This window comes from Camelina sativa, chromosome 12, assembly GCF_030686135.1.
Source record: "Camelina sativa cultivar CO46 ecotype springtype chromosome 12, ASM3068613v1".
Lineage (NCBI taxonomy): Eukaryota > Viridiplantae > Streptophyta > Magnoliopsida > Brassicales > Brassicaceae > Camelina > Camelina sativa.
The window spans coordinates 17,441,787-17,463,651 of record NC_141891.1 but is presented as its reverse complement, the minus strand read 5'-3'; the positions used below and the strand labels follow the sequence as shown (position 1 = coordinate 17,463,651).

Here is a 21,865-nt window from a genome sequence, read left to right as displayed (position 1 = left end):
ATAATATGTTATTATGTGTGTGCAGGTAACTTGGTAAATGGTAAATGGTTGCTGTCGAGGTCCAACCATATTATAATATCCAACACCATGAGTTAGAAAGGTTCGGTTTCAATTATCGAAACATATATATACAAATGTTTTTATAGTTAGACAGAAACATAACTCTAATGATATCTTATATGAATGCATGTGGTTTTAGTATTTTATTTGGCAAGTACAAACTAACTAAGCAACCCAACATTTTAAAAAAGATTGCAAATGAGGTGACTACAAAAAGCATAAACGTAGTTAAGTTTCATTTCCTACTTAAAACTATGTTGGTAGTTTTTTTTGTTTAGGTTATATCTTTCTTATTTTTTCGTTGTATTTCTCTTGAACATAAGCAGACAAAATTCATGAAAAAGCCTAATACCGAGATGTGATAAAGATGAAGATCACAACAACAATAAACATCAACAACGTCGACAAGGTTTTTGCTAATTATAATAATATATAAAAAATTTAAATTATTATGGTTTATATGATTTTTAAGGTATGCTGTCACTATGGAAGCAGGGATGTGTGAGTCGAGGAGCCAAAAATTTAAGGTGAATCGTGAGCGAAGATAACTATTTCAACCTTTGTCACACCAAATGTTCCCCCGATAATAATTGCGACGGATGCCTTTGATGTTGCTTCTGCCAAAAATTTGGTCATTCCAATCATATATCAAATTTAGTCAACTATGTATTAAGCAAATTTATCAATAAATTTATCTTCTTCCTGCTTAGTGTGTTTGTGCATTTGTTCTATAAACACTATAATAATATTTGTCCCCTATTATCACTTTAATATTAATAATATTTGTCTGTAGTAACAAATTAACTTATTAAATTTTAGTTCCTGTATCTATCAATCGTAAGCAAATAAATATATATATTCGCATAACAAATTAACAACCAAGTGAGTCAATAAACAAAAGTTGATGTAAAAGTTGGCTTATTTGGCTTTGTTAGATCTTTGCTTATTCAAATTATCTTATCATTCTCATATTTCCCTACTTTCCCATTTTTAACTTATTTTAATATTTTGTAGGGTGATAAGATTGCTGCTAATGTGAAAAAGGATCAAATCAAGAACTTAGAGAAAAAAAACTCATACTTGGAAGTTGGAATCTAATTTCAACTTTTAATTTAATTATTTAATTATGAGAATTCACTTTACAAAACATGACATTGTTTCGTAAATAATTGCATGTTCATGTTGTTGATATCATGACTATTTAATTAATCTACAAAAGGTAAACACATATATTTGCCACTTTTTGAATTCAGATTAACGAGCTGGTCTCACTGACCCATATAATTTTTTTTGGATCTTTGCATCCAATTCTATCGATGTTTATTTTCTAATTGGTGAATGTCTTTTTAACTATTTTAATAATAATTCAACTTTTAAAATTTGAAAATTAATTTAAAAACACATTCGAATTTAATGGGATTTTGTAGATTTTGTAGTTAAGGAAATAAATATTAATTTATATTTAAACACACTGTTTTCGTATATTCTGAAAATCAGGAATCAAAGATCATTCTTTTGACTAGCAAATATTATTTAGATATTTTTCAACCAGCTATTTTGTTATAGATATGGATAGTTTCAACATTTAAATATAAAATATAAATTTTCATAAAATAAATCTTATAAGTTTTTCAATTAACAGATTCATACTAAAAAAGAAATATGACAATAACGAATTACTTTGAGACAGGTATATTGAGAATTTTGTATACTTTTGAAAATTTTGAGAATTTCTTAACCAAAATGTTTAATAAATATTGTCTAAAAAGTAATTATTTCAAAAAGAACGGTTATAGGACACAAAATTTTTGGCTGTGTGAAATGGACAAGACGGGATAAGAAGAGACTATATGACATGTAAAAAACTACTTTAAAATGGGTATTTTGAGATTTTGTGTATTTTTAAAAATATTTTGAGAGTTTTTGAGAATTATGATCTACTAACTATATATAAATTAAATATTCAAATAAAGATTTTATGTACTTCGTCTACATTTTTTAGCCAAACTTTTTTTAAAAATATTGTCTAATCGAAAATTATTTAAAATAGAAAAGTTATGGGCATTAAATATGTTTCCAAACTCAAATATGATATTTGGGTTTAACACCCTTAAACAAACTGTGAAAAATATTTTTAATAGTTTAGTATACACGTGAAAAAAAAACACGGGCTTTGTTTGGTTATTATGAATGAATTGCCAAAAATCATATATTTTCAAATTTAATTATCCTCGACACGGGTTGCGATATTCACATATAAACCAAAATATTGACAAAACACCCAAATAGTGGCCAACTAATTTTAATAGAAAATACTAACAGCATCTAATTAATTTTTTAATTTCTAAAACATTTTTAACTGAAAAAATATCACAATGTGTTGTATCCCGAGATAGTAATTCGAAGACATTAAAAGTCTCAGTAGTTGATGAGTTTTTGTGTATTGGGTTGCCTATACACAAATATATTAAATTTAAAAGGTTGACCATGCGACATGTAATCAACTAATTTGGAACGGGTACTTTGAAAATTTTGGGTACTTTTGAAAACAGTAAGATAGTTTTTGAGAATTATAATTTTTTTAGATAGTTTAAACCAACTAATTTTTTTAGATAGTCAAAATGAGACGTAGACAATATCCGATAACCGTTGCTTTTACAATGACTATCAACAAAAGCCAAGGTCAGTCACTCTCAACTGTTGGGTTATATTTGCCTAGACCTGTTTTCTCTCATGGCCAGCTATATGTAGCGATGTCCCGTGTAATTACTAAATCAGGATTGAAAATTCTCATTACTGACCCAAAAGAAAAACCTCAAAAGAAAACAAGAAATGTCGTCTTCAAAGAGATTTTCCAAGACATTTGATTCATCTTTATGGATACTTATGTAAGATTCTATTTTATTTTGTTTCCACTTTTTAAAAATTTATGTATATGTTATTCGTGTAAATTATTTGACATAATCTTATGTTTTTTTTTGCAGGTTAAATTTCATAATATCACCCATCCAATAAATTTATAAAAAATCCTTATTCATGTACTCGAATAAATAATTTTTATTGCGTACTTCCATATTTGCATTTTCATTCTTTTTATTTATTTCTTATAATTATTATATTTAATATTCTACCATTTTATTATTTCCAAATTATTTAACCATGTTTATATATATATACTATTAGAGAAATTTAAAACTTATTACATTCATTATATTCTTGATACATCTTTTAAAATCTTATTGTACATTATTTTAAATTTTAGTAGTAAAAACATATTTCTTATAAAATATGGTTGAAGAAATTATAGTAAAATACACAATTATATAAAAGAGATATAACACAGCAGCTAATACAGGAGGATACAGGACAGAGATTATTAGATATGGTGGAAAGTGAAGTATAGAGACCAGAGGTAACTAGATATGAATAGAAGGGTTTCGGGTTCCAAAGTGAATACTCATGTAAATTATACTATCAATATAAAATAACTAACATAGATGTAACTCATACAATATTAAGAATTTTAAAATATAATAAACTTTTTTGCCTGTGCTGTAGCACGGGTTATCACCTAGTTGATTAACAGCACGGGTTATCACCTAGTTGATTAAGCAAAAGCAAAACTTAGTAAAACTTTACTTACTAATAATCTTTTTTTATTTTACCAACATTCGAAAACACAAATCTTAAATTGTCCATTATTGATGAACAATATTATTTAATTGCCATTAATAATATTAATTATATTAACAAAATCAACAATATTTTGTAGTCTTGCTTCATTTTTCGTCGGCAGACCTTTGTATCCATAATCCGGTGGCGGTGGAGGCGGTATGTAACTATAAGGTCCATACACATGCTGACTCGGAATAGCCCACGTTGGCGCCTGGTGGTAACCGTGACCAGATAGAACATGTGCCCCATTGAACCGGTACGAGAAAGTCAAATGACCTTTCAGTTTCTTCGACGTAGTTTTCACCTGATACGTCACAAACCGCATGCCATGGTTGTTACTATTACCACTAGTAGACTGCGAATGTAAGCGCAAGAGATCAAGTATGTTTATGTGACTTGGGAGCTAGTGTAAACTTAATGCCGCTTTCTGTGTCAAAGCATTTGGGAATCACCAATTTCAAACCATCAAGGATTTCCTTAGTGTTTGCTGATCGTTCTGTGCGATCTCCAGTTGGATTGGTGGAGGATGTGCATGCTAGAGTTGGAAACTTCTACATCTTAACTGACTTTACGGTTTTGGAGCTTGATAAAGAACCACATGATCCTCTCATTCTTGGTCTCCCATTCTTACATACCGTTGGGGCTATGATTGATGTAAAAAAGCAGCAAATTCACTTGCAGATAAGTGACCATACTTAGGAGCTAGACATGAAAAGGTTGTTGAAAAAACCTACTATTGGAGGATAAGCCTTTTCAATTGAAACTATTGATGATCCTAGGGATAAGTATGTGAAGACATGCATTGGTTGGAGTGAGGTCAAGGAAGTCCTGGATAGAGACCCTCAAATTCCAATAGAAAAGGTTAGTGCGACATGCAAGGTTAAGCCTAAAAGGATCAAGGAAAATCCTCATGTAACCTTGACACCTATGAAGTGTGTTGGAGATACCATAGAGTATAAGGTGTAGTGTAAGGGAACCTCAAAACCGTTTTCAAAAGCTAGGAGTATTCTAACTTCAGAATTGAAAGAAAAATGTTGAAAAGCTGTGAAAGGGGTTATGAGTAAAGTTCTGAAGCTAAAGATGAATGATTGGGGACCTTGTTTCGGAGCAAGTCCTTGTGCTCATACCCATTAGTTCACAAGAATCCGGTCAAGCTAGTGACATGAAACAAGCGCTTTGTGGTAGGCAACCCACCAGGTATTTCTTTCTTTTACTATATTTTTTTTTAATATATTTTGAGTCTGTTTAGCATCCTTTCTTGGATTTGTTTTCACACCGAGACGGTGTAAAGCGAGTCTGGGGGAGGTTTCATATGTCTATTAATCTTGTTTGCTTTGGTTGTTTTCTTTTTCTTGCTTTCTTTTGAGTCAGTCAATTTGTTTTATCGAGTCAAAAGTGTGTTTTATTGAGTCAAAATGCTGGTTGAGAACTATGAGCTTTACTTAGGGAATTGTACCATGCTTGATTCATTACCTTGAGACCATTTAGCATTTTTTAAGGATGACTTGGAAGTTTAAAAAACAAGAATAAAAAATCATGACATGATCACTTCTTATAATTTATGTCACTTTGAAATTTGGATGATTTAAGCTTGACCTTGCTTATTTGGACTTAATATGGACTTATTATATCTCACTTAGGGGATTGGTAATCATGTAATGGATCACACATTCAGAGTTTAATCCACATTATTTTTACTACTCTTTGTAAACTTCTAAATGGCTAGACTTATTTTTAGTCTAGTACCACACTTTTAACCCTATATATGCTTCATACCACTTGCATTCTTATGTCATCATCATCATGTGCTAGATTTGGTGTTGTGATTAGGTGTGGAGACGATGTGCTAGATTTGGAGTCTTTGGGTTGGATTCAAGTTTAAGAGGAATAAAGAAACAGGAAGTGACTTTTGGACATCTTCAAGTTGAACTGAAGCATGAAGTCTGGTGAAGTCTATAGACGAGTCTAGTGAAGTCTGTAGACAATTCTGGAGGAGTCTGGTGAAGTTTATGGACAAGTCTGCTGAAGTCTAAAAAATTCTGAAGAAGTCTGGTGAAGTTTGTAGACAAGTCTGGTGAAGTATGGTGAAGTTTGTAGACAAGTCTGGTGAAGTCTGTAGACAAATTTGTTGAAGTCTGGAGAAGTCTAGTGATGTCTGCTGTCTTTCTGCCTTGGTTTCAGACACTTATTTCCTTTTCCTGAATTTTTATATTTTCACTTTTATTTTATTTTATTTTATTTTAATAAGGGTATAAATACCCCAAGGACCTAATTAGCAACACATTCTATTTTTCTGAGTTTTTCTGCACCTTGAGACTTTTGTAAACCATTTCTGGAGATTAGAGATTCATCCTCTTTGACAATTGGGAGAAGATTTCTAAACTCTTTCCTCATTTTATTTCATCAATTTAATTATGTCTTCTTCCTCTCTTTGTGTTGTTGCTTTCAATATGTGTGAGTAGTCACCTAATTGGGTTTTAGGATTCTAAGTAGGGGATCAAATGATTTAATGGTTTAATTGTTGCTTAGGAATTCTATTTTCTTTGTGGTTCTTTGATTCATATGCTCTTAATGCTAGAATAGGACTGATCACCTTGTTCTAGATTCTAGGTCTTTCTATGCATCAAACAAGTGTTCGATAGAATGTCTGAACCAATATGAATTGAGCAATATTTCTCTAACCTGTGAAAGTTGATGTTAGGGGATATTGTGAACTTAGTGAACTTGTTTGATAATGCAAATTTGATTAGGAGATTACAAATGAAAATTTAGTAATTGAGTAGTCAACTTTAGTGATTAATACCTTGTAAGAGGGTTAGTCAATGTGTTCATGTTCTAGAACGGTTCTTAACTATTGAATTCGTTGTTTCATTTCCCCATTGGTCAATGATCTCTGAAATATCCTATAGCCCAATTTTTTAATCCCAGAAGTTAAATCATTTTATTTATTGCATTTTTATTTACAGTTTCTGAAACCATACAAAAAAACATTCGTTTGCTTTAGCTATTTACAAGTCTTGCAAATCTTTAGTGTACCATTGGTCCTCATGGATTCGACCCTGCATATACTGCCTTACGGTTAAGTGTATCGGGTAAATACTCGAGCAATCAGAAACTATTTAGTCAAAAAATAGAAACAAAATAATTTAGAAAATGATAACTCATATAGGTTCTTAAATACTTTCAGAATTCATTGTCTTATTCAAAAATAATTCATCATTTCATGCTCTTAAACCTATATTTAGAAAATTGAGACCATCCTGAAAATTAGCATATGTTATAATCTCTGTATACAAAAATTTAAACTTATGACCTTAAATTAGGAGACGGCTCCTTAGGCTTCTCAAGCTACGTAAAACCTACATAAACACATTGTAATTGTTAGCTTATTTAAATAGAATCTAACAAAGAACAAATAATTATAAATAAAAAGAAAAACATAGATTAAACGGAACATGTTAACATGCATATAACAATCTGGAAAAAAAAAGATTTAATAAAGAACACGGAAGTAGATACCTCGGATCTGATCCGTGAAAATTCCCTTACCCTCATAGGGAGACTCACCAACCCAGCTGATCAAAAAATGTGGGCTCTCTTACCTTTTCTTATCAACAGGTGGAATCTGAGAGGAAAAGCAACGGGAGCTGATCTGGGACAAGGTGTTTTCCAGTTCAAATTTGACCTAGAGGAAGATATTTTGCAAGTGCTGGCGAACAGACCTTACCACTTTGATCAGTGGATGGTCATCATACAAAGATGGAAACCAGTAATCTCTCCATATTTCCCTTCTTCCCTCCCGTTCTGGCTAGAAATCCAGGGACTACCCAAGCATTACTGGAAAAAGGAAATGGTTCACTCTATTGGCGAAGCACTTGGTGAAATTCTGGAATGGGAAATCTCCTTTACCTGTGTACAACTCAAGATCTTACTCAATGGCCTAGAGCCCATTACGAAGGAGACCATTATCGAATTCCCGGATGGTAGTGAAGCTGTTATCTGGTTGGAATACAAAAACCTTAAGAATCACTGCTCTCACTGTTTGAGACTGACCCACGATAAATCCCAATGCCCTACAAAAGACAAACAAGGATCAAGCTAGACAAAGCAGAAAAGAACCAGCTTCTTCTGAACAGAGAACAACTTCGAGGAACTACTACACACCTCAGGATAACTTCCTCGCTCCTCGAAACCAGTCCCAAGGCTCTGGAAAGAGTCAACCTCTTTTCCCCAGTTTCAACCCAAGGAAAAGATCTTTTGCAAACATGAACAATGACTCGAGATCTCTCTCGACGGTGAGAAGATCCCCCACCCCTGTCCGAAAACACTACAAAAAGCCATACAGGGCCCGATCTCCTTCAAGATACACCAACAATAGGGAACATTCCCATCCCTCTCGATCCTACAGATCAATGGATCTTCTCCCCCCGACATGAAACCTGAAATGGAGAGAGAAGTCAACATCCTCTGCTGAACAGTATGGTGAACCCTCTATGTCCTCCAGAGCTAGGAGACCGCCCCTAGAAAGAGACACTTTTACTACGGAGAACTCCAGTCTCCCGACCCAACCTACTGCTGCCTCTCCTCGAGTCCCTCCTGGCTTAACAAACACTCCAACTGTCCCTACCAGAGAACAAATAATGGAGGATCTCCAAGAGGTTACCATTCAGTATGTATCATGCCCTGACTCTATTGAGAGTGCTGCCCGAAGAGTGTGAGTCAGAGTGACTCGGAGAACCTTATGGAACACACAGCTGACACCATTATGGAAGCCAACCTACGATCCTCATCCCTGCAAGCCACCCCAGGTAGCAACACTCAGTTGGAGGAACATCCTGCGAACCTTCCTGTACCCACTTCCCCCCCCCCCACGAATCAAGGAACCGGGCAGCTCGAGTAAACGAGGTCGGGGTCGTCCTCCCCTACAAAAGCAAACTGGTAAGTCAAGTCTCAACTTACCAGGTGCAAAATCACAAAAAAGAAACCTTACAAAAGGGTCCCCACGCAAAAGCTCTGAGTCAAAAGGCCCAAGTAAAACCCCTTCCTCCAAACCAAATCAAAAACGAACCTCAAAAGGATCCAATAGTTCGAACTCTCGAACTCCAAACGCTTCCTCCAGTCAACAAAACCAACCTGGTGATGGGGATCAATTGCAACCGAGAGTAACACCACCACCACCCCCATCCTCTGTACCACCAAGAGTTAATATAATTCCTGGTATCAAGAAGAAAAAGGCGGATTTTCAGAAACTGCCAACCCCTCTACCTTAAGAGTGGTAAGCTGGAACTGTTGTGGGTTGGGGAACCCCATAACAGTCCAGCGACTAAAAGTAATCAGGAAGAAGATCTTTCCTGATGTTCTCTTTTTAATGGAAACCAAAAATCTCTCAGAGAGTGTCCAGAAAATCTTACAGTGGCTGGATTATCCACATCATCACTTTGTTCCCCCACACTCTCCTGCCGCAGGTGGCCTTGTTTTGTTCTGGAAGTCAAACATAGAAGTAGAAATAATTACCTCTAATCAGCATTTCATAGATAGCAGAATTAAAGCAAAAGGTAGAACTTTTGCTGCTACCTTCCTCTATGCAGACCCTGAGAGAGTCAAACGAATCCAAGTATGGAACCTCCTTCATGAGATTGGCTTAAGTAGATCCAGCCCCTGGTTCATCACGGGAGACTTCAATGACATCATCTACAGTGATGAAAAGGTGGGAGGCCCTGCTAGAACGGAAGGGTCTTTCTCTGATCTCCGCACCTTCATGTCCATCTGTGACCTGTATGATTTAAAACATTCAGGTAATTTTCTATCTTGGAGGGGACGAAGATATTCCCACTTAGTCAGGTGTAGATTAGACAGAGCAATGTCGAATAGTGATTGGATCTTGGCTTACCCTTCTGGTAGAAGTGAGTATCTGCGTTTTGAGGGTTCGGACCACCGTCCTTTGGTTACATTCTTTGATCCTGCTATAAGGAAGCACAAGAGTCTGTTCAGGTATGATAGAAGACTCAAGAATAGTCCTGAAGTCAGTGAGTTGGTGAGTCAAACCTGGAAGTCAAATCCATCAGCATCCATAGATCAGCGCCTCCAAAAGTGTCGTTTAGCCATCATCCAGTGGAACAAAGAACAAACACAAAATAGTCAACAGGAGATACAATCAATCAAGGAACAACTTGAAGAAGCCATGACTTACGATATGTTTCCACAAGCTATCATTGATGATCTAAACCAAAAACTCTTAACAGCCTACGAACAAGAAGAAGAGTTCTGGAGTCAAAGGAGCAGATAACTCTGGCTTACCCTTGGAGACAAAAATACAGGGTATTTCCACGCTGCAACAAAAACCAGAAGAGCTATAAACAACATTTCGGTTATCGAAACAGTAAATGGAACCAAGGTCTATGAGGAAAAGGAAATTGTTAAAACAATTGCTGACTACTTCCAAGACATCTTTACCTCACAGGAAGGTACAAGAACCAATGTTGTTAATGAAGCCCTATCCCCATGTGTTACTCAGGAGATGAATGAAAAGCTTATAGCTATGCCTTCTTCCTCAGAGATCCAACAGGTGTGTTTCTCAATCCATGCAGAGAAGGCTCAAGGCCCCGATGGCTTCTCAGCCAGTTTCTTTCAGACCAATTTGAGCACAGTGGGGGACGCAGTCATTGCAGAGATTCAAACCTTCTTCATCACTGGGAACTTACCTGCAAAAGTAAACCATACTCATGTAAGGCTCATCCCAAAGATAACTACAACACAAAAGGTCTCTGACTATAGACCTATAGCTCTCTGCTCTGTGTACTATAAAATCATTGCAAAGCTCTTAGCAAAGAGACTACAACCTGTCTTAGACTCCTGTATCTCGGAGAATCAATCCGCCTTTGTTCCTCAGCGAGCTATCTCTGATAACGTCCTGATAACTCATGAAGCATTGCATTACCTAAAGACCTCAGGAGCCAAAAAAAGATGTTTCATGGCGGTCAAAACCGACATGAGCAAAGCATATGACAGGTTAGAATGGGATTTCATAAAGGCTGCTTTTGAGAAAATGGGATTTCATCGAACCTGGACTCTATGGATTATGCAATGCGTTTCCACTGTCTCTTATTCCTTCCTTTTTAACGACCAAATTAAAGGATTGGTAATTCCCCAGAGAGGAATCTGCCAAGGTGATCCCCTGTCTCCTTATATTTTCATCATCTGTAGTGAAGTTCTCTCTCGACTCTGTCTTAAGCTCAAGCACAAGGCACCCTCCCTGGTTTGAAAGTCGCAAAGAAGAGCCCAAGAGTGAATCATCTCCTCTTCGCTGACGATACTATGTTTTTTATCCGCTCTGATCATCACAGCTGTGCAAAGCTTCGCAGTATCCTCCTAAAATATGAAAGAGCTTCGGGTCAGAAAATTAACCTAGATAAATCCTCAATCACCTTCTCTACAAAAACTCCCCCATATCTAAAGGTTCAAGCGAAAAGAATACTAGGCATTTCAAAGGAGGGGGGTCAAGGAAAATACCTTGGCTTACCGGAACTGTTTGGCAGGAAAAAGAAGGACCTCTTTGCCTCCATTGTTGATTGCATGAAACAGAGAGCACTAAGTTGGTCTTCCAGATTCTTATCCACAGCCAGGAAGCTAACTATGCTTAAGTCGGTCCTCACTGCTATGCCATCATACACCATGTCCTGCTTCCACCTTCCTGCTTCTCTCTGCAAACGCATCAATTCTGCGCTTACTTGCTTTTGGTGGGATGCTAGTACTGAAAAGAAAAAGATGTCTTGGTTAGCGTGGAAGAAGATGACTAAACCTACCAAGAACGAGGGTCTAGGTTTGAAAGACTTACAGACCTTTAATAAAGCTTTACTGGTAAAGATCAATTGGAGACTGATCACAAAACCCAACTGTCTCCTTGCTAGAGTTTTGTTGGGAAAATATTGTCACTCGGTGTCCCTACTTGATTGCACTGTCCAAAACTCTTCCTCTCATGGCTGGAGAAGTATCTGTCTAGGTCCGGACCTTATTATTCAAAAACTGGGGATGCTAGTGGGTTCTGCCTCCTTAATCCCTTTGTGGCGAACCCCGTGGCTCTCCTTGTCCTCTCTACAAGCCCCAATGGGACCTCCAGCGGAAGCCCATCAGAATCTTACAGTCGCTGACCTTCTTCTACCAGGAACATGTGACTGGAACCTTGAGCAAATACGCCTTATCATCCCACATCATGAAAAGGAGATCCTCAAACTCAAACCAAGTTCAAAAGGGGCTCCGGATATTTGGGCTTGGCTTCCTACATCTAATGGTATCTACTCTGCTAAATCAGGGTATATCGAAGCTTCAAAACTGGAGGTTGAACCCGCAGACTCCATCAACCTACCCTCTTCAAACCAAGACACTTTCAGCTGGAACTCCGATATCTGGGCAACAAAGACATCTCAAAAAAACAAGCTCCTCCTATGGAAAGCAGCACAGAATGCCCTCCCAGTCGGAGAAAACCTGAAATACAGACATATTACAGAATCAGCCCAATGTCCCCACTGTGGAGAAGAGGAAACCGTGTCACATCTTTTTCTCCACTGTCAGTTTGCTCGATAAATATGGGCTAAGGTACCAGTTAAAACCCCTTTCCTCCCTGACTCTACCTTGACAATAAAGGATGGTATTAAGAAAGCAAAAGAGCTTGTATGCTTACCACCCTCGGGATTAGTTCTGGGACCTATCTCTCCATGGATATCCTGGTCCTTGTGGACCACCCGCAACCAACTGATCTTCAGTAAGAAAAAAATCTTGGAGGAAGATGCAGTTCTTTTGGCCCTGATTAGAGCTAGAGAGTGGCAAATTGCTCAATCACTCATCCTGCAACCTGTCAAGGTACCCAAACCGTCTCCAACCACTCGATCAACCCCGGCTCTGACCTGTTTCACAGATGCTTCCTGGAAGGAAAACGAAAAGGCGGGGTTCGGATGGATTGTAAAAGACCAATCTGACGCTACCCAGCTGCAAGGATCTGCTTCTGCGATCGATGTAGGATCCCCCCTGATGTCCGAAGCACTGGCAACTCTCACTGCGATGAGAGTTGTGAGTGAATCAGGCATCACCGATATCACCTTTGCTTCCGACTCGCAAGTGCTAGTCCAAGCTCTCTGTCAGAAGAACCTCCAGAAGAAACTTCACGGGACTCTCCACGATGTCCTGGCTCTATCTGCTACCTTTAATTCTTGTCTTTTTACTTTCGTTCCTCGGAATCAAAATCGCCAAGCTGATGCGCTGGCTAAGGAGGCTCTCCTCCGGTTATATATCGAACCCTAATTTGCTTAATTGAAATTACTCGTTGTTCAAAAAAAAAAAAAAAATGGAAAGAACAAGCGAAATAAAACAAAAATTAAAGAAACTGTTTCTTACAAATTAAAAAGTAAACATTATAAATATCAAACGCATTTAAAAATATAAATAACAATCAAGAAGATTTAATTTTGCATGCACTAAATGTAACACGGGTGCGACACATTATGCTTCTAAAGGGAAGCCCCCAAGGATTGTTGCCTGTTGGTGGTATCCATGCGATTTTGTATCCGGTAGTTACTGAGGAAGCGGCTGCATACGCAACGGTTGAAGCTGCGACTGTCGTGGTGACGGTTGAAGCTGCGATTTTGACTTCCTTGGTGAATATTGTTGGTATCCATGTGACTGATATGTTGGCGGCATATATATTGGTACTAGACCGTTGCTTGGCCCAGAATTAGCACCCGGTTGAACTGACACATAACTCGAGGTCACCTGAATCTGATCCGATGACGCGTATGACTGAGGCGAAACCGGTACATACATGATGTATGGTTGGCGTGGTGTGGATGGTGGTGGGATATTAACTTGTTCCGCAAGAAACCTATACGTGAAGCTCACGACACCTTTTTTGCCATAAGGACCCGTCAAAGCGTGCGTCTCCAACATCATACCGTTAGCATCACCACTGTTGGTCAACGGATAAGGTGGATTTGAGCCCAATAACTGTTGCATGGGAAGTCTGAGAAATCCAATTTCCTTATCACCAAGGAAAGGCCGGTGACTCATCAATTCCACGAGGAGCGTCAAACGCCCTTCTTGAGCTAACTTCTCATTGACAGAAAACTTAATCATTTGATTCCACTTTGGGTTTGTATAAGCGGAGAAAGCGACAGGGGTATTGATCCTATCCTTAACTTTTCTGTCCTTAAGAATAGCAACCGAAGCGTATACGTCCATGGACGAGAAGGCGTTGACATCTTCGATGTTCTTGGCGTATTTGATTACGAGCTCTAGGATCATTTTCGTCGTGGTGGATTGAAACCGAGGGGAAAATACAAGAGGCTGACCTAATGTTCCTGGATCCAGGTTCCGGTAAACGGGTTTACCGATGGATGGCGAATAAACCGGTGATGGAGGATCACATTCCTCAACCAGCACAGGTTTGAACCGGTATGAAAGGCTTAGTGTTGCTTTGATACTTTCTTCTGTGGCTTTGATAGGACAAGCCATTGACTTCATCTTGTTGATGTTACCGTTAGTAAACGGTGGGATCGGATTTGAGGCAAGAAGCTCCTGAACCGAGAGGTTGACTTCTCCTAAATAAAGGTCATTGTCACCTTGTAGCCAATAGCTAAATAGCTTGACCGTTATTGTCAATAGGCCTTCGGTGGCTTCTCTCTTGTTGACGGAGAACTTAACGGTGTGATTCCACGTAGGGTTGTAGCCACCGTCGTAATCAATGGGAGTTTTGGCCGCTCGTTTTTGATGAGTTGTGTCGCCGTTGATTGTAACGACGGCGTATACGTCCATTTTGTCTGGGGCATCGATATGGTTGATGTCACTAGCTGATACAATTTTGAGCTCAAGAGTTGGGTTCTCCATGGCTGTTTGCAACTGTGGGGATGAAGACATTTTCAAGAGAGTATCGTTTTGTTCTATCTTGGCAAATGTCAACTAGACGAAGACATTTATATACAATTTATATGAGGACATTTTCTTGAATTACAAAATTATTGAAAATAACATGGATGTCATTTCGTGAGTCACCTTTTAGTTTATATACAAAATACTGACCATGTTGTAAAGTAGATATCATATTATAACACGCAAGAAAAAATCTTATCAAATACTTTTATTCAAATTCTTGTAATTCGACATCATTTATAATTGGCCCTTTATAATTCTATATCAAATTTTAGAATATATACTGAGTTTAATACTTTTTTCATTCACCTAGCAACTTTGCTTCGCACGTCAAAACTATCTATATACTGAGTTACATATTTGATAATTTTTTTAAATAACATGGAAGACTCACGGCTAAAAGAAAAAAAAAAAAACAATAAAATAGCTAAATCAACTTGGTCAAACAGGATTATGTACGGACAAAATAATATCCGATTTAGCGAAGTCAATGCTTTTTTGATAATTCGCTAGTCAATGCTTACACGTATAGTGACATTGTTTATTTTGTAACTTATGTTGGTCAAAACGATTTAGTGTTACTATTTACCAAAATTTGATGCAATAACACTTATGGTTCATGGTGCTCACGTAATAAACAATTGATCCATTTTATAAATCGAGAATAGCTTGCACAATTTAATATAACTATGTATCAAATGGCTAGAGTGAAAGGGCAGATCGACAAAAATAAATGGAACAATTAACATTCAAAATATTCAAGCAGGCAAATCAGAGACCACAATTTTTAACTGAAAAAGTGACGCTCCAAATAGACAACATATATGTTTTCTTATACGTAAAAAAAAAAAAAGTATGAAGTTCAAAATCAACTGTGAAGTTCCAATGCTAGATATGTGGAATGGACATTGGTACATAGATACCTGTTGTCTATCATATCCAATCCAAGACGTGAGGAAAAGAAACATATAGTAGTAACTAAGTCTCTTGCCGAGTGGTTTCCCACTATCAAACACAACATCAGTTATAAGACAAGTTCCATAGAAACAAAAAGAAAGATTAATATTAAAATACATGCACATATGTAAGGTTTGGCATTCTAATATTAGCTGTCATTCGACAACTTAATTTTCGTTATATATAGTTTTTTTTTTTGCTGGAGCTCCAACGGATGTATATACGTTGATTATGCTAATAGTAGATACTACGATACATGGAGGAGACGACGTAAATTCAATCACGCATGAAATTAAGAATATGCATATGATAGATTTTTTATTCTCATTTAATTTCTCGGTATCAAGCAACTGATTCATACATATATAGGTAATTTCTTAAGCTATATAAAATTCTCAAGACGCTGGATCATCGTCATGACAGCAGATGCGAGTTGGCTATAAAGAATAAACTGTTCGTAAACTTTATAAGGTGGCTCTTTGAACACGAAAAGGTCTAGATTGTCTCTACAAGCCAGAGGATTTATAACTGCATATTTCATCCAAATGATGGCTTCATCGTAATTATCGGTTACCACTTGGGACTCGGCTTCGTGAAGCTGTAAATTTGCAACTGATAAACCTTTCTTGCAATCTTCTATAACTTTCTTGAATTCTTCAATCTCTTCTTTCGCTGATGATAGACTCTGGACGATGCTACAGCAGGAAAATAAATACAAAATTAATATATAGTCTATAATAAAATGTAAATCGTGACATATATAAATAATTTATATATATATATATATATATCTTATATAATATGAGAAGGTTTTTTCTAGATTTTGCTAACATTTTAACATTTGGTATCTTCTTTTGATGACACCTGTCAATTTTCATTTTAACTTTATTGCTTTTATAGTAAAGATTTTTCATTTTCCCATTTTTTTTTTGCATTAGTTAACAAATTTAATGAAACGATATACCACCCAATTAATACTGTGATTTAAGACAGGTAAACACACTACTCCACTAACTTTTGTCAAATGTATAAGTCAAAATTATTTAATGACTATACAATACAAATTAAGACACATAAATTAGAGAAGAGTAAATGACCAACAATAAGGAACAAAAATTTGATATTTACAAATTAAATTTTGATCATTAACTAAAAGATATTTTCGTGTATCAATGACTCTGAATTTTATTATTTCCAGTTTATAACGAAAAACGAAGACTTTCAACATTTTAATATTGTTCTAATATAAGTATAAGTCTACTTACGTCTTCGACTCATATTGGTGTTTCACCTTTCATTTTTTAGTTTAGTGAATCATTCAAATTGTTAAATGTTCTTAAGATGGCTCAATTGCATATGTTCCTTTTTTGTTTTCCTGTTTTTTCTTTGAACATATATTACAAAACACATCACAAGGTGAAGCAGATTCTATTGTGGAACATGACTAATACCTAGCATGATGTGGTTGAACTAAAGAAGAGAATTGAGAGACATCCAATGCACTTTAAACGATTGAATATATATGAAAAAGGAGTGACCATGGGAAATAGAGTCAGTTGCAAGACCAAGCAAGGACCAAGGAAACAACTGGTACGGGCATAAATTTGTTTATAGTATCATTCATAAAGAAGAAAACCAGAGCCAAGTGTTTTGAATGATCTCTAAGAATGATGGAAAGATAATGACAGGTGCGTTTTTAAAAAAAAAAAACTATAGGTGAGTTAACGTTGTAATTTATTTATCTTCCAAAATAAAATGTTTCTAGCTTATTTTAATTGATTTATTCTATACTCTATATGTTACTATTTTAGGCTAATCATACTCTTATAGTCTTATTGTATATATCATCATCTTTGACAAATTGGTACTAGAAGTAAAGCATTAATTTTAACGTACCTCATTCTCTTACAATTATCTTTTCTCAGTTTTACAAGTGCTATCTCTTCACGTTTTTCTTCATGTAATTCATGTTATTTTGAAGACCAAATATAAAAAGTTGGAGTGAATGGTCTATATTTTTTCATACATCAAGTTTTTTTTTTTTCAAAACAAAAAGAAAGAAACAATTATACATTTGAGTACAAAAGACATATAAAACAACAAACCATTCACTCCAGCTTTTGATATTTGGTTTAAAAGAGATTGGCAAGAATTGGTTAAACTTTTTGAGTGCTCGAAATAATTCTTGATGACATCTGTTTTTGGATGTATAAACTACCTAAGCTGTCTAGATTCTCACTATACGAATGAAATTACAGATCTTTTGAATTTATATATTTCTTTTTTATATAATACATGTTTGCTTAATAAAATAAAATATATATTATGAAAGTTGTTCAACTCTTTCCATATGAAAGACACGTCAGTAATGGAGAGAGTGACACCTGTCAACCCAAATTAAAAGCAAATATGTTTAAAATTAAAGAAGAATTTGAAGCATCTTCATGTCTTTTATTCTTTTTCATATCACAAACAATTTTAATATTTATATATGAAATCTAGAGAGGCTTAGAACATGTTGATGTATTCTGTAAATAAGTAGATGCATCACCAAAAGATAAAAATGTATCGAGAGTAAACCCAAAGATTTGCTTTGTCATCTTAGTGTAAACCATGAAGATATGAACATATGGTTTAGGCGCTAGAATTTTCTCAATAATTTGAATGATTGTAGCAGTGAATGGGAATTTGGTTAATATTGTAGAGAAATTCATGAAAGTGTGTCCTTAGAGAAATAATTTTTTATATATGAAAAAGATCGGAGTTTTGTTCACTATCGAATGAAAGATAGTTAAATCGATGATATAATATTGGTGAGGAAAATACAGAGAAAAAGATTTAGGAAATTAAATTAAATTTTAGAGTTATATTCAAGAAATTGAGTAGCTAGCAGGAAGAGAAATTGTCTATCTTAATTATAACCATTAAAGAGTTAACCAAGCTGCATGAAAATCTTTTTGATAAAAGAGAATTTATGAGTCTCATGGTATTTAGTTGAGAATCTTAAATACAAATACATCTAAATACCTAAGTTTTAGGCAAGAATTATAGGATATTTAAATATTTTTATCTATCAATCAAATATGCAAAAGAAAATTTTTTTGATAAAAGAGAATTTGAGAGTTCCATGGTATTTAGTTGAGAAGCTTAAATACAAATATATCTACCTAAGTTTCAGACAAGAGTTGTAGAATGTTTAAATGATTTTATCTACCAATCAAATGTGCAAATGGTACGATTATTTTAGGGTCAATTTGTGTGATAACCAATATCACAAATAAAATTAAGAATATAGCATTATATTCAAAATAATTAGAAGAATAGGAGGAGGGAATTGTAAAATTACTATTTTAGTGTATTGTAATAGAGGAGGGTAGTGGTGGCTGATGGCCAGCGGTGGTGGCCGGTGGCCGAAGGAGATGGCCGACGGTGGTTGCCGGAAAAGATGACTGGCGGGCGGTGGCCGGAGAAGTTAGCTGGCGGTGGTGGCTGGAGATATAGGCCGGCGGTGGTGGCCGGAGATATTGGCCGGCGGCGGTGGCCGGAGGAGTTGGCCAGCGGTGGTCGCCGGAAAAGTTGGCTGGCGGTGGTTGCTGGAGAAGTTGGCCGGCCGTGGTGGCTGGTAGCCGGAGAAATTAGCCGGCGGTGGTGGTGTTAAAGAGATAGGGTTGGTGGTGGAGGGATAAAATGATATATATTATAGTTTATATAGTGTATATTATGTTTTAATGGTTAGTTTAGTTAGTTTTTGAATTAAAGTTTTTTTGTTGGTTATAGGGTGCAATTCCCCATGATTTTACTTCTGAAAAAAATATGTTAATAGTTTTCGTCTACAAAAATCACTTTAGAAATATTTAGCTTTAAATAAAATTTAGTATTTTTTACCTCTTCACAATAAAATCTAAGTTTTGTCTGTTAATATATAATTTTAATATTTTAAATGTGAAAATATAAGAAACAAAAATATATATAAACAAACTTGCACGTAGTGCGGATATTCATCTAGTATATTATATGATGAAAATATTATAATCATGACATATATAATATGTGCTTGTCGCTAGTGGCTCGTTGGTAGCATTCAAGCATGGGTCAGTGCTTGTGACTAAGAGCTCGAGTGATCGAGCACACTTACCAAACCAAAACAAAAAGAAAAAAAACAATATATATAGTATAATATATGATATATGATGAGGATATTAAAGAGACTGATGAGTACTGAAAGATGCTTTGAAATAAATTCACACGTATATATATATATATAGACTTCGGGTAAAAGAAACTTACGTAATGAGGGTATGGAGGTGAGATTCGAGACAGTGTAAAACAATGAGGGCGAGTCCAACACGGTCAGCTTCAGGGGACGTGGGATCAGATTCAAGACATTCGAGGCATGTGTTTTGGACTTTTGTGTAAACTCTTGCTTCATCAGCTCAACGTCTGCTCTAATCGGTATGACAAGAAGCAATAATATCACAAGCTTGATTTTGGAATAATATCCCACATCAAAAAGATGTGAGGAGTTTAAATAATATATAAAGGGTTAGAGCCAATCCACTCATTGCCAATTGGTTTTGAGTTGGAAGCCCGTAGTAAACCCCGAGTTCAATACATATTTTGCTTTATCTTGGTATTACGTACATCAGATTCCTTGTGCCGTTGGGTAATTGTATGAGTTCATTTATTTTGATCTGCCATCAGATTCCTTGTGACGTTGGATATATGGCTTTAATGTTAAAGTTCACAGAATCAGATTTGTAGGCCTCGTGCAACTGAATTTCATAGTGAAAGATATAAAACATGAGTTTTCAATTGACTGTTCTGATGTCTTAACCATCTAAAATTAATGAACTTATAATGACTGTATGAAGTTTGTTCAAAAAAAATAAAATAATAATGACTGTATGACACATTGGAAAAGTTTTTTAGGCTAAAGGTCCACCTGCCCGTTGGCCATATATATTGCTTATTAGTTTAGTAAAAACTTTCATTATCGTACGTTATTAGTGAATAAGTTTAGGAGTCAATTAAATTTAACCACTCATGAAATATAATAGAGTTTTATTTTATTTTATTTAAATATCTGATCGCAAGCAACCGATCCACACATAGATATATAAACTCTCAAGCTATGTATAATACTCGAGACGTTGCATCATCGTCTTGGCAGCATCGGAGAGTTGGTCATAGAGATTGATCTGGCCATAAACTTGAGGTGATTTTACGAACATGAGACGATGGAGCTAGATTTTCTCTACAAGTTAGAGGCTGTTCAAGCGCAAGTTTCACCAAGTTGATGACTTCATCGTAAAAATCAACTTCCATAAAATCCTCGGCTCTGTGAAGTTGTAACTTTGCGAGCCTTAAAACTTTGTTGCAGTTTTCCAGAACTTTCTTGATTTCTTCGCTCTCTCCTATCTTTGCCAATAAACTTGTGACGTTGCTTCAACAACAAATTAAAAGAAAAACAAGATATACATAGTCTTTATTTTGACCTATAAACTTTGAAAACTGAAATATATATATATATATATATATATATATATATATATATATATATATATTGAAAAACAAACGTTGTACGTACATTATTGATTTTGTGGATAATTAAACATACTTAATGGGGATATTGAGCTGAGATACGAGACAGTGATGAGGGCAAGTCCAAAATTGTCGGCTTGAGGGGAGGTGCGATCAGATTGGGACCTTTGTGCAAGAACAATCTTCCTACATCAGCTCTTTTTCTGCACTAATCAACATCACAAGAAACGACAATAGCATAGCCTTGATCATGGGATTAGTCATATCTCTCTTTTTCGCTAGTTCTTCCGATCAATAATATAGCCTAATAGGTTTTCTATGCTGATGTTTTTGTGGTAGTGATGCTTTGATGATCATTAGGTGTTTTGTACTTATTTAAACTAAAACCCATGAGATTTGATTCGGTCATGAGTCAGTATCACATTTAAGGGGTTTATGAGGTGCATGGTGGCCGTTTGAACCTCTTTTTTGCCATTCCTAGGCAAATTTTCATTTTATTCAACATAAAGTTAATGTAAGCTGTAATCGTTTTTTGCTCCTCTTGGGTATATAGATTAAATCAGATTCTTTCGGACCTTGAGTAATTATGTGAGCTCATTAATATTGATCTGCCATAATAGACATTTTCCTAGCTAAGTAAGGTTTTTTGACCCCTACGCAGGCTACGCTCCAGCAAAGTGGATATGGGCTTTATATCCTGCATGCATGTTCGTGGCCT

The 21,865-nt window shown here is 35.8% G+C and overlaps 1 protein-coding gene and 1 pseudogene across 1 annotated transcript; one reads left to right on the top strand and one right to left on the bottom strand.

Annotated features, from left to right (window-relative positions):
• The first annotated feature begins 7,585 nt into the window (after nucleotides 1-7,585).
• LOC147930649 (uncharacterized) lies at nucleotides 7,586-13,029 on the top strand (annotated as a pseudogene).
• Nucleotides 13,030-13,073: 44 nt separating this feature from the next.
• Nucleotides 13,074-14,682, bottom strand: LOC104732067 (uncharacterized). Its single transcript, XM_087478159.1, has one exon. It carries the CDS (start codon nucleotides 14,635-14,637, stop codon nucleotides 13,300-13,302), a length of 1,338 nt encoding a protein of 445 aa, XP_087334285.1. The 5' UTR covers nucleotides 14,638-14,682; the 3' UTR covers nucleotides 13,074-13,299.
• Nucleotides 14,683-21,865: the final 7,183 nt, after the last annotated feature.

Coding starts and splice junctions, on each gene's coding strand:
- LOC104732067 (XM_087478159.1), bottom strand. CDS start 14,637: ATGTCTTCATCCCCACAGTTGCAAACAGCCATGGAGAACCCAACTCTT.